Source organism: Tachypleus tridentatus, chromosome 7 (assembly GCF_004210375.1).
Source record: "Tachypleus tridentatus isolate NWPU-2018 chromosome 7, ASM421037v1, whole genome shotgun sequence".
NCBI lineage: Eukaryota > Metazoa > Arthropoda > Merostomata > Xiphosura > Limulidae > Tachypleus > Tachypleus tridentatus.
This window is the reverse complement of record NC_134831.1, coordinates 20,841,502-20,854,655: the sequence shown is the minus strand read 5'-3', so window position 1 is coordinate 20,854,655 and position 13,154 is coordinate 20,841,502. Positions and strand designations below refer to the sequence as shown.

Sequence of the window (13,154 nt, the reverse complement as noted above, 5' to 3'; positions counted from 1 at the left end):
TGTTATGGAATAAAAGGATCATGGTATTATGCTTCACCATTCTCTTTAGCCATTCAACTGCTTGCAGCAGGGCAAATAAGAATTTTAATTTGTATCTACAGAAATAGCTAGTACAAGTCTAAAGAGGCTATACTTTCATTGTATAAATCACTAGATAGGCCTCATTTGGGATATTTTTTTCAGTCTTTCTTACCTTGCACGAGGAAGAGAGTTGAATTATTGGAAAAGGTTCAGGTGAGGGCTACTATGGCTACTGGGATGGAAAGAGTATCATACAAGAACAGCTTAAGATCTCTGTAATTGTTTTTCTTTTCAGATGTTAGAGAGGATCTGATTGAAATGTTTAAGATTGTTAATAGAATTAATAGTAATAATGCATCATCTTTTTTCATATTTGGTGAAATGGTAGAAGTAGAAAACATAAATATAAATTTTGGCAGAGTAGGAATAATAAGTTATGACACCTTTGTTTTTCTAACAAGGTGATTAGCCTTTGGAATGGATTGCCTTCAGGGGACAGTTGATTTAAGAGAGTTTAAAGGAAGGTTTAATAAATATTTGAGTGGTAAGGATTGGCTTTGAATGTTTTGTTTTTAATTTAAAGTTTAGTTTAGTAGATGAAGTGACTAAAATAGATTAGCAGACATCTTGTTCTATGTATGTATGTATGTATGTATAATTTTTGTGAGAATATGATGCTTCTTGAAGAGGACAATTCATTTCTGTATTAAAAGAATGACTGCTGTATAAGATGTGTATATATTTATAACTTCAAATTAATTTTTTAGAATGACCCTCAAAAATTGGACAAGGTTTTATCAAAACAAGCTGATGACTACTACAGCAAGAAAAGGTAAGATCAAAGATCTCTTGGGATATTTAAAAGAAACCTAGACTAGTAAAAGGCATTTCTTTTCAAGATTTTATTTTAAGAATAATTGTTTTTCCTTCTATGTAATGTTACTGATGAACTGTTATAAAAATTCATCTGTAATATTACTTTCAAGCACTGAGGTATATGAACTTTTTATATCTTGACTGCCTTGAACGTTACACTTACCAGGGAAACAGAACAGAAGAAGTATGTGCATGAAATTACAGAAGATAAGCTTAAAACTTATAATTATTCTTCCAAATATTACAAAAAATATAAATGTATTCAGTTAAAAAGTTTTCTTTAATTACTTTTATACATAAATAAAATTGCATATTTTGGTTTTGGGTTGATTTCAACCTACTTTAATTAAAATAATTAGTGTTTATGAATTTTCTCACTTTTTCTAAATATATATAAAAAAGCAGCCACCATGATGAAATCTATAATATATAATGAAATTAACACTGATTCAAATGTATTTTTAATAAATTTCTAAACATTTGTTATGTTTTGATATAATTATCTGCATTTCAGCCAAGTGTCCAAAACCTGAAACAAAATCTCTCTCCTAGTATTTTAAAATGTACAAGTCAGTGTGGTTTATAAATAAGAGATACTTGTGTAGAGATCAGAACAGAGTGGTAGATTAGCTGTGATATGTTATTAAAATAAAATAAAAATCTTTATGAAAAATGTCTAGTACATTTAAAGTCCTGATTTGTTTTGTAAAGATCTTTTATGAAACTTGGTTTATCATTTCACCCTTCACTTGAATTATTATTTTACAGTATGGTAGGTAAAGAAAAAGATGAATTAGACTTTGTTAACCCAATGAAAATAATGTACAAAAATTGCTGTTAGGTTATGTTACTCTTGTGAAATATCTTTACAAAATGGAACTAGTAGATGTAATTATTTAAATTTTGACAACTTTCTTAAAAGTGTAGAGCTGCACAAAATAAAATATAATGATTTTCTTCCACTATTTGTTATAAAATAATTGTTATTTAATGTAGGTATTTACACTCAGACTTTGAATAATTGCAAAGAGTAGAAAAATACAGTTTATTATCTTACAGTTTTCACACTTTATTTGTGTAGTCTATAAAATATTCTAAATGAGTATCTAAATTTTTTTTTAATGAATATATTTTATTTTCCATTTATTCTACTATTTTTCTAACTCTAGGAATTATCATCAATGTACCCTCTTTCCTTCTTTGGGATTGCATTATTTGTTTATTTGATTTGGATCACTTTCCTGACTTATTCTCTCCTATTTGAATGTGCCCCTTCCTTTTCTGCCCTGTTTTTTCATAACTATCCATGACAAAAAGTTACCTAGTTCAGATGTGGTGCAGTTCCCCTCCTCAAATCATCTGATTTGTTTCTCTCTCATACAAAAAATATCCTTCAGATGCTTTTGGGGGAAGGTAGGTATGTCTGTTTTTCCCTCACACTGGTCCCTCATCCTTTTCATTGTGGGATTCTAGCTGGTCTTATGAGTTGAGGGAAGTACCATTTTGGAAGTTATAATTTTCCTAAACAGAAAATGTATTTCTGATAGATACTTACCTTCAATCTCACTTCTCCATGAAATCATCCAGTACTTACATCTTCTGCCAGACTTTGAAGTGATGGTTTGGTAGTGATGCATAGAGGGAGTTGCATGTGTCACATGATGGTGGTGCTCTACTATTGGTGGGGAGATGACACATGTTGATTTACATGAAAAATATGTTGGAATCTTTGGTTCCAATAGGGGTTTGTGGAAGACTTGTGGTATTTATTATGAAATAGATTCACATATAGATAGAGAGTTGCACAAAATGAGAAGAGCTAATCTTGTTAGCAGAGGGAAGTACCAATTGAAAACACATTTTCAGATGAAGAAAATTATAACTTTTAAGAAGGTACACATCTGTAGTATTCTCAAATAGAAATGAGGCTAACAATTAAGGTCTGAATAAACTTGTTTTGAAAAAATAGAATCTGGAGCAGTAAAGTGTAAGGCAAAAATACAACAATACTGTTTACAGAGTGCTTGACAAATTATGATATACTTGTGCCTACAGTGGTATTGGTTCAGCCTCTTATCATCGTAAAACTAATATGAATGCTGCAGCTGAGGAATAACACATTATTACTGGAGAAAAGACTGCAAAGTTGTATATACCACACTCTTAAGTCAGATGAGAGTCCTAATGTAGTGTCTCAAAGTCACAGATTACCTACTTAAGTAATCATTTCATTATATATATAAATGAGGAGACTAACTGCACAAACCTCTTTTACACTTGGTTACCCAAAGAAATAATGGCTGAATAGCATTGCAAAGTAAGTATATGTTCTGTTGAATGGTCACTGTGATGTAGGACCTAAGTTTAAGTTAAGGTTATTCATATCCTGTTCAGAAAGTCACTAACTAATTTCAGGACACTACACAAAAATACTTGGGAAAATTAACATACCTCAATAAAGGTTGTCTGTATTGATTTTTAAGTTAGTAAAACCTATCAGTTATCACATATTTGTATTGAAACTGTTGAAATTTAAACTAAAAAAATGTAGGTATTTTTTTAGAATAATTTGTTTTAAAGCTGAAAGTTACTATACAGGAAAGTTTTATTTCATTGAACCTTAAAATTAACAAAAAACAATTACATTGAGATTTTTTTCAAAGTTTGTTACTGATGTATTGTTCTTCTATGTGTATAATTCCTCGCTAAATGTATTTGTTTAATTAGAGGTAATGTTTATTAAATAAAAAACTAGATATTTTTTACCTTTTGTAAACATGATTAAATCGAGTGAGTGAAGGTCTTTTTGCAAACTTTAGTGATATATGGAAATGTATATCACTTTTTATGATACTTATTTGAAGAAGAGCTGTGTCAAGATTCTTACAATTTAGTTTTATGACTGGTTAAGTACAAAGAATAGGTAAATGCAGTTTTAACATTTTCAAATAGATGTTTTTTTGACTCAAGCTTAGAATCAAAACTTGTTGTGGAAGTATTTTTCAACCTGCTGACTGTGTACATGTCCGTCTTTTTAGTTAATCATTAACAACAGTCATCAGCATACTTTCAAGCATAGTTAATTTTCTGTTACCTAAATACACAATATCTATTTATTGCACTTCTGACTTTCCAACTATTAGTGCACAAATATTGTTCTTCTATGCCAACAAATGTTGCATAATTTTTACATAGTCTAATCTCTTATTTTGAAAACCTGTCTTTCCTGATGCTGTGATATTCAGTCTTTAGATATAAGTAACAACATGGAAATCTGAATATACCACTTTATGTGCAAAAAAATAATCACTTGTGAGCAACTTATTCACCTGCATGTTTATATGTGCCTGTAAACAGCTACCTGTAAACTGCTTTGCCAAATATTTTAATTTTCTAAGGTGTCATAAAGTAGTTCACATATCTATATTGTAAAATATAATGAAAGTCACTACCTTATGGACTCTATTATTTTATGTACCTAATTTAGTTTTTATATGAATTTAGTTATAAAGCTGAAACAGATGTCCCTGTTTATTTAGTTTTGATTTCATTTTTAAACTATTAAATAGATGATTGTTATATTCAAATAATTTTGAATATGTAAATCAAGCAAGTCACTTGACAAGACTGATGATATAAATTTGCTGTGCAATAAAATCTGTCGGAATTACTGTTTGGCATATTTTATGTAATGTGATGCTGTCAATTATTTATTTATTGGAAGAGCTTGTAACAGCTCTGCTTGATGTAAAATATTCATAAATTTAAATCTTATAGATATGGATCAGATTGGGGATTTAGAACCTACAAGAAATATCTTTTAATTGTAATAGGACACTAAGACAAGAACCTACAAAATAGAAATATCTTTATTTGTAATAGGACACTAAGACAATTCAGAAATAGGTCTGCAATAACACAAGACATATCATAGCCATTACACTACTCATTTAGGTGCCCCAAACAATAGTATACAGTATTATCATAAAGGATTTCCATCTAGAAACAAGATGTGGGATCATCAATGTTAAGCTTCCAGTCATATCTACCATGCAACCGTTACATGCTTTAATCAGCTAGAGAATATTTGTGCTAATACTTATGAACACATAATACACCACCTTTGAATTTTTGTGCAGTTTGACTGATGAAATGGGAACAATTGTTATTTTTATGCACTAAATGGATTTTGAAAATGCTATAGATAAGAGTAAGTATGCATTGGGTGTGACATCCTTTTACAGTGGACACTATGCTCCAGGGTTTCTACTAAGATGCACAGTCATCAGATCGAACATGACCAAATGTGGCAACATTAACTTAATGGCATAATGAGGTTTCAAAATCATTTTAATATAATGTACCCAATTTCTGTATATTTTTGGAACAAAAGTCATCCAAATTGATTTTACCAATAGATAAGGAAAAAAGCTGAATAAATTTATTAGACTTATCAAAGTTCAAAGGATTGGTCAAATTTATTATATATTTTTGGAATCAACGTTAATATTGTTTCATTTTAGGTTCAAAGAATCTGCTACATTATATGCCCAGACACACAAATCTTTTGAAGAAGTTTCCCTGAAGTTTCTACAGGTGGCAGATGATGATGCTCTTAAATTGTTTTTAAAGAAAAAAATGGAAGGACTAAAAAGTCAGGACAAAGCTCAGACCACAATGATCATAATGTGGTTACTGGAAATATATCTCAACCAACTGGGTTGTCTACGCAATGCTGAACGTCAGAATACTGACCAATACAAATCTATTCAAGCAATCTTTCATAGCCTGTTGGAACAGCCACGTGTTAAGGTGATGTGATAGTGTATGTCTGTTCATGATGCAAAATTAAACATAACTTAATTTTAAAATATGCATGTTAGTAAACCAGACAATATTAAAGGCACTTTCTGCTTCAGTTTGTAACAATAATATTACTATTAATTATGCTGAATGGTTAGGAAGCTTAAAAAAAACAAAAAAAACTATAACATTCATTTAAATAACTTCAGACAGTATAAATATACAATTTTGTCATATTGGACTATACAAATAACAGTATGAACACTTATGAAGTAGTAGTTTATACTTCTAAGGAAAAGGATTGGCTTTATTTATTTATTATAAAAAGAAATGAATTTTTTTGGACAATCTAGAAATTAACTATTTTGTTTGATTTTGTGCATTTTCTTATGGTTTTTAGAGTGTGTGTGCATATTACATATCATACGTTTTGCTGTATATATTTCATATTTGATTACACCACCAACTTATAATGCAGTTCAAGTAAACTTGTATCACGCTGTTCTTTTGACCAAAACTAAACTGTGCATGCTTTAACGAGTAAATCTCAAAGAACAAGATACATTTCATTGTGGCAAACAAACGTACACATACTGGCTGATACCTGAGGAGTTGATTGAAATTAGTGACAGCTTGGAAGGTTATTAACAAATCTTACCAATGTAATTTTCAAAACAGAGGTTGACTAAGAAAAGAAACATTATCTAGCATCATATAAGCAACAACAATGCTAGCTTTATTGGAGCACCAAGGTATTAGTCAACTCTGAGATAAATCTGAGCTCAAAGCCAGAATCATTACACCTTGAGTGCTCGGTCATCATCAGTAGTCTAAAAGAAATGAGATGATCTAGGTATGTGTAGACTTCAGATAAGGAACCATGCTAATGGCTGCAGTTAAGAATTTCAATGTTTGACAGCTTTTAAACTGAAGGTGAGGAAATGTTCTCTCATGAGGAAGTAAGTAGAATGTGCTGGACATACAGTGAATATGGATCCTGCTAAAATTTAAGTGTTGATAGACTGATGAAAATCTGCAAACAAGAAGGAATTCCAAAGCTTTTTTGGCTATGCATTATATTATAAATTCTTTGTTGTTAATTTTTCCCAATGGTTTAAAGTAAAATTCCATTGTAAATCAACAGTCACTAATATGTGCCTTGGTTAGTGCCCCAGCATTAGCTTAATGAAGGAAATATGGTAGTTTTATCCTGAATACAGTTGGTAGTGGAATTGATGCTGTTACAAACACATGGTAATGTGATGTATGTGGTTGTGCACTGCCAGCTGCATGTTCAAGTCTGCTGAATAGATTTAATGCATAACAAGAAAGAATTTCTGCAGCTGTAATAACTACTCTTATCATCATATGTATGTATCAGAATTTATTATTATTTTTGTAGATCTTGTTAGAACCAATAAAAGGAAAATTTGTAACATAAAGTTATAGTAGGTAAAAATAAGACCAAGCCTGAGCATGAACCAGGAACCTCTGACTAACAGGACCAGTATCTTGTAATCAAAAAGTAAAAGTGATGGAGCAATGGCTCTGTTAGGAAGAGATTCTGAATTCAAGTACCAGTTGTAAAGTTTCTCTTTGCTTATTGGCTTTCTCACATAAAAAGTTAGTGTTAAAAAATGTCTTTTCATTATTTGTTGCCATATTATGAATTATTTCTCCAAATTTTTCCAAAATAGCTGCAAATACAGTCTGCATTGTTAAATTTTGAAGTACATTTTCTTTTTACACAGAAATGTAAAAATGTTTTAGTTTTTAAAATGTGCTTTGATTAAAACATCCCACAAAGTATGCACACAATGTGACTGTTATAACTTTTTTCTTTCAAATAAAGAACAATAATCAAAATTGCTCTTCTAGTGCTCTGTGTTAGAGAGGTGCAAACTTAAAAAGTAATAACAAACTAAAAAATGGAGATAAATAAACACAAAGTGCTTCTCCCAGGTGTTTGTTGTCTGGGTGGACTGCATTTGTGGATCTCTGTTTATTACAAACAAAATATGGAACAAAATTTTTATGTAAGGCACTTCCTCTGGATGTTTTCTACCTGAACAGACTGCACTTAATCTAATGTATACCAGGGTTCTTCCCCCAGGTGTTTTAACTAGGTTGACTATATATGGCTATATTGATGCAAATCTAAGGAACTTTCTCTGGATGTTTTTGACTGGTCAGGCTGCAGTTGTTGATCTTATGAACTTAGGCAAGGTACTTCCATGTTGTTTTTGTTCTTGGACCACACTTGGCCTATCCATGTATGGTCCTCTAACCTTAGGTGCATGTTCTGTTTGATTCCACTCTGTATGTTTTCCTTTCTTCTTTAGTGGGTGCAGAACATACCTGTTCCAAAAGTTATAACACACAGGGGTGCCTCATATTTTACTTGCAGCACACCTATTTTTTGATGGCAGTTTTCCACTTGTTTGATTATTTTTGTATCTTCACTGGCCCATTTGCATTTTTATTGTTGGATACTGGCTTTGGCTAAGAAGAGATAGTATTGTTTCTGAAGTTAACATTTTTTAATACTGGTTATGTATATGTATATATTATATTGTTAATAACAAGACAGAAACTTACTTTTGACCTTTTATATTCTAATGGTTTCTATTGTAAAGATATACTTAATAAAACAAAACAAAAAACAGTGGTCTTTTATTTTGAAGGAAACTTTTATTTTTCCTGATGTTAGCATTTTTGGTATCATTTAGTTTGAGATAACATCCATTCTAAAATATCACTTCATTGCATGTAGATTGCAAGTTCAAGAATACCTCTTCTTTATCCACTATATTACTTGAGAGACAGTCACACTTAAAACTGCAGCTTAAATACAGCTTTGAAGTACTTGATGTGCATGTTTTGAATATACATCTACTAAAAGAGTATATGTGTAACATGGGTGTTGCTACTAAATACATTTTCTTTCTGCTATAGTTCTTCAGTAATATCTGTGAAAGTAAACTTTCTTTCTTAAATAACTCAACATAAAACTGTAACTTTGGTAAAGATGTCTTTCAAAATGAATATTCATTATTAAAACTATATGATTTGTTTCTCTGACTAGTGAGGAATTCTTCTGTACGTTCTTGCCAGCTAGTGTAAGGTGTTAGTATTTCATTTTTAGTTTTATATAAGAGGATTAGATGTAGAGCATTATTTCAAACATTTGAAACCTTGAGCTCCTTCATGACAAATTGCTTGTCATAATTTGACATCAAACTTGATATTTCTCAAGTTGAAGTATCATTAGATAAAAGATGTTCCAATAAATAGGCAAATGGTTCAGAAGTAAATTGGTATAGCAAAGTGTATTTTAGTAATATTGAATGAGTTTTAGAACTACTGTGTGACAGTAGTGAAGTAATTCAAGGTTGTTTTCAAAGTCATTCTGACCCAAAATTTTACTGATGTGCTTTATACCTCCAAAAAATTTCTCTACATGATTTATAAAATAAAAAAAATGGAAAATTTTAAAGCAAAAACTGTAAAAAATGCTTTTCAATAATAGTTACAAGCATAAATGTAGATAAGGTAATAATCCTAACAGTATTACAAATAGCATTTTATTTTGCAGATATTTGTTTGTTTTTTCTATTGCTAGATGCAGAATTAATATCCATTATTAACTGTAATGCTGTTTGAAGTTATTGTGATTTTATAACACAGAGTTGGATATGTGGAAAAGGGAACATTGTTTGTACTTGTAGGAATGTGTAGGACAAAATTGTGGAGCAATTTATAACCTTATAGCTAGTCATGGTGATGAAGAAAATCTCATACACTTCACAGTACTTATGAAAGGTTAGTATCAATGTTTGTTAGCAATTCCATAGATTAACTAAACCATAATTTATTTTTTTTTGTTTAGTGTTTGCAACTTGGAAACAAGACTTTTATTTGTTTATTTTTTATTATTTAAAAAATTGCCAAAATTTACAATATATATATATATATATTGTAAATCCCAGTCATTATCTTAAAGTCATAACAAATATTGTCTGTGGTAATAACTTCCAAATGCATTTTGAATATACCATCTCCATTATAAAATCCAGATGCTGATGTTTAAGTAGCCAGTAATCATGGAACATCAAGTAAGGGTATGGAGTTGAGTATATACACCTACATTATCTCAACTCCTGCTGCTGTACACTGTCTGCAGCCATTTGTGGGAAGGCAGTTACTGTAAACATTCTTATAATTCCTAAAACAGAAATGAAACCACCCTAATATTTCTACTTTGTTACATGTTACTAACAGTCTCCACCACTACAAAAGAAATAAAATAACAAAAGATCTTTAGTAAAATGATTTTAAATAAAAATGAAATAAAATATCTTAACATAAAAATTACTTTACACTTTATATATTCATGGAGAAATGTTTAGTAAAAATACTTCATTAAACATTCAGGTTTTTGTTTACAAAAGTCCTGTAATACTTATTGAAAGCCTGTGAAAATTTGTGATGGTACACATAATCTATTAAAAGTTATAGTATGGAAACTTTAAAGGTCAGTTTGGGATTATAAACTCAGCCAAATTGATCAAATTCATTATGAGAGAGTCCACTGTGCTAAGTTGGCAAATCTAATCATAAAGTTTTTAACTGTTTTCATAACCATGTTAATTTTTGTCTTTTATAGTTTGTATTATATATTTTAAATCTATCTATATCTACAAGTTTATGTAGGATATATATAATTTCTCTATGTTAACACAAAATATGTTAATGATAATATTACTTTCAGTAAGTGTTTGTGATCCTTGAAATAAGTATTACAAATGATAATCATTTATTTTATTGATAGACTATGAAAGGGTAATACAGTATCATCTACAGAACAACAACTTCCAGGCTGCTCTGGATGTCTTAACCAAACAGGTAAGATAAGTAAGTTGTAAAAAGTTTTCAGTTTTGATGCATAACCTTCAAAATTTTTCTTAACATGCTAGTCTAAAAAAAATTCAAACAGAAAATAGTTCTCAAAATAATTTATGTATATTGAATTAAAACCTGATAAAAAAAAATTCAAACAATAATAATTTGATATTTCTACTATTTTACCTCAGTAAGATGTTTGTTATACTTTACAATGTTTACTAGTTCTCAGTGATCACAACTGTATATATAGATTCAGTTTTTTTCCACTAAACCAACAATGGACAATTAAGCAATTTTTGAATAAAAAAAAACAAATTATAAAGTTGTAAACAGCATTAGAAAAAGTTGTTGTACAAGCTAGATAATTATAAGAAGTTAACAGTTAAATTATTTTAATTTTTGTCTTGTTGATATTAAGAACAGATTCTTTCAATTTTCTGTCCAGGCAGTTTTATGTAATTTGGTATGGTTATATGTTGTGTATACCATTTATTTGTTACATTAGGCTTCTGTAATATTGTTGAAATCACCTGACTTGAAGTTTTTAAGACGTTTTCATTGTTTTAACATTGTTGTTACTAGGTGCTAAATATTTTTTAATTTCTCTGTCATGTTTTTTAAATGTGTAGATACAGAGTGCAAGGAAGAAGTAAGTGAAAATGAATTTTGACTGTGTGATTGTCAGTTTAGCCTTAATGCATGATTTATAGTGAGAGTTTTGCAGATGGTATTGTAGCAACAGATATTTGTGTGGACTTTGACAAGATGGACAATTTTAAAGCTGATGTAGATATGGTAAAGACAATTATAGTGGAGATTCCAAAGCGAGTTTCACAGCTCATATTGTAACGACAGAGATAGAACAAAATAATTTGCCTTGTCACAGAATGTTCTAAAGTAACTGAACAAAAAAATAAAATATTTAAAGCTCTAAATATGATTTTCATAACCCATGAGGTAACGTAATTGAATTTATTTCTGATTCTATTGTGAAAAAAGAGTAGAGGAGAATAATTTGTCTTGATAAAGGGTGTTTCAGTTTAATTGTACCTGTCTTTGTGATCTTTAATGAAAAAGAGTAATCTAAAGCTTGGATACAACTGTGTCAAGCTATAGTGAAATGAAGTTTTGTACATATGTTTGGCTTGTTTTGAATATATTAATTTTAAACAAGTAGATTGTTTGCTATCAATTTATTGTAGAAATTTATCACCAACAAACACCTGCTGTAGAGAATCCAGCCCTATAAAACTTGTCATTATCAAGCCATCCAATATTAGAGTGGTAAACAGCAGTAGAAGAAGATATGAACCACAGAGGAAGTAGGGCTTACAATCACACAACTGCAGTAGTAGCAAAAAGAGTTTAGAGATTATAATCACTGTATATAACCATGTAGACTAATTTTGATAACTGGATAAAGAGAAAGGTGATTAACTTGGATGGAAAGATAGTGATATACAAGAATTTGTTAACAACTAGCCCTAGAGAAAGAAGAGCATAGGCAGAAAAGAGAAGGAGGAAGATTAAAAGAGGATAGACTAAAAATAGAGTATAAATAGAGGACATAGGAATAACATTGGAATTGATCAGGGTTGATTGATCAAATCTACTCAAATCTGATGTACAGAAAGATAACATGAATGCTTTCCTAGAGAAATATAAAGGATTTGCTTAAAGTCAAAACTGAGTAAGGTGACTGGGCAGTTTGTCTCAGCTCTCTTCTCACAGGTTAAAGCCTATATGTGTTTACAGGTATGAAGTCAAAAAATATAATAGACTATGAAAATTAAGAGTGCATTGACAAAATGCTATAAACTTACTGAGGAAGGTCTTCACCAGAAATTCAAAGAAGTGAAACCTGACACCGGAGAAATTGTATTTCAGTTTGTAGCATGTCTGTGTGATACTAAACAAGATGTACTGACAGTACTAATATGTGAACAGTTCATGATTACATGCTCAACTGATATGTTGCTGTTTCTGTTCAAACTGGCAGAACATTATATGGAAGCCCATGGAGAGTGTATAACTAGCAAGTCCAAGTATAACCAGTTAAAGTCAAATCAGTGGTGGCTGACAAGAAGCAGGAATCTGCTAAAGGTGATAGAAGGTTAACAGACAATTGGGATAAAAGATGCTATATTTGTTATAAAATGGACACATTACACAAATGGGTGCAGTTTTGCCACCAACAAACACTAGTGGAAACCTCAAAGCAGCTGGAGCTCCCTACAAAGATGATGCTGGCAAGAAACAAGAAAAGAGTGACTGTCACACTGGATGCTGTTGCTACTAGAAGAAACAGAATCAAGGAAACATATCAGATTCACCACAGGAAATAATTGCTATTTCCATGACTAATCAGTGCACATCTGATGGTCAACTGAAGTTAACAAATGAATCAACATTGCCAGTAATGATTGAAGCATGTGATAAACATTGAGGAGTGACAACAAATCACAGCATACCAGTAGGTGAAGGCTGTGCTGGAGATAAGAAAGTGAAAGTCCTATGAGACAGTGGCTTCAATAATGCAGCAGTGGGAA

General features: G+C 30.6%; 1 protein-coding gene across 10 annotated transcripts in view; it reads left to right on the top strand.

Moving 5' to 3' along the window:
* The window catches only part of dor (vacuolar protein sorting-associated protein 18 dor), a 138,802-nt gene that overhangs the window by 88,501 nt on the left and 37,147 nt on the right, over positions 1–13,154 (top strand). For all 10 annotated transcript variants that reach the window (XM_076510677.1, XM_076510671.1, XM_076510674.1 and 7 more), the window contains 4 exons: positions 789–853; positions 5,421–5,709; positions 9,429–9,522; positions 10,532–10,605. In XM_076510677.1, the coding sequence (XP_076366792.1) occupies positions 789–853; positions 5,421–5,709; positions 9,429–9,522; positions 10,532–10,605 (522 nt within the window). The remainder of the gene's footprint in view (positions 1–788; positions 854–5,420; positions 5,710–9,428; positions 9,523–10,531; positions 10,606–13,154) is intronic.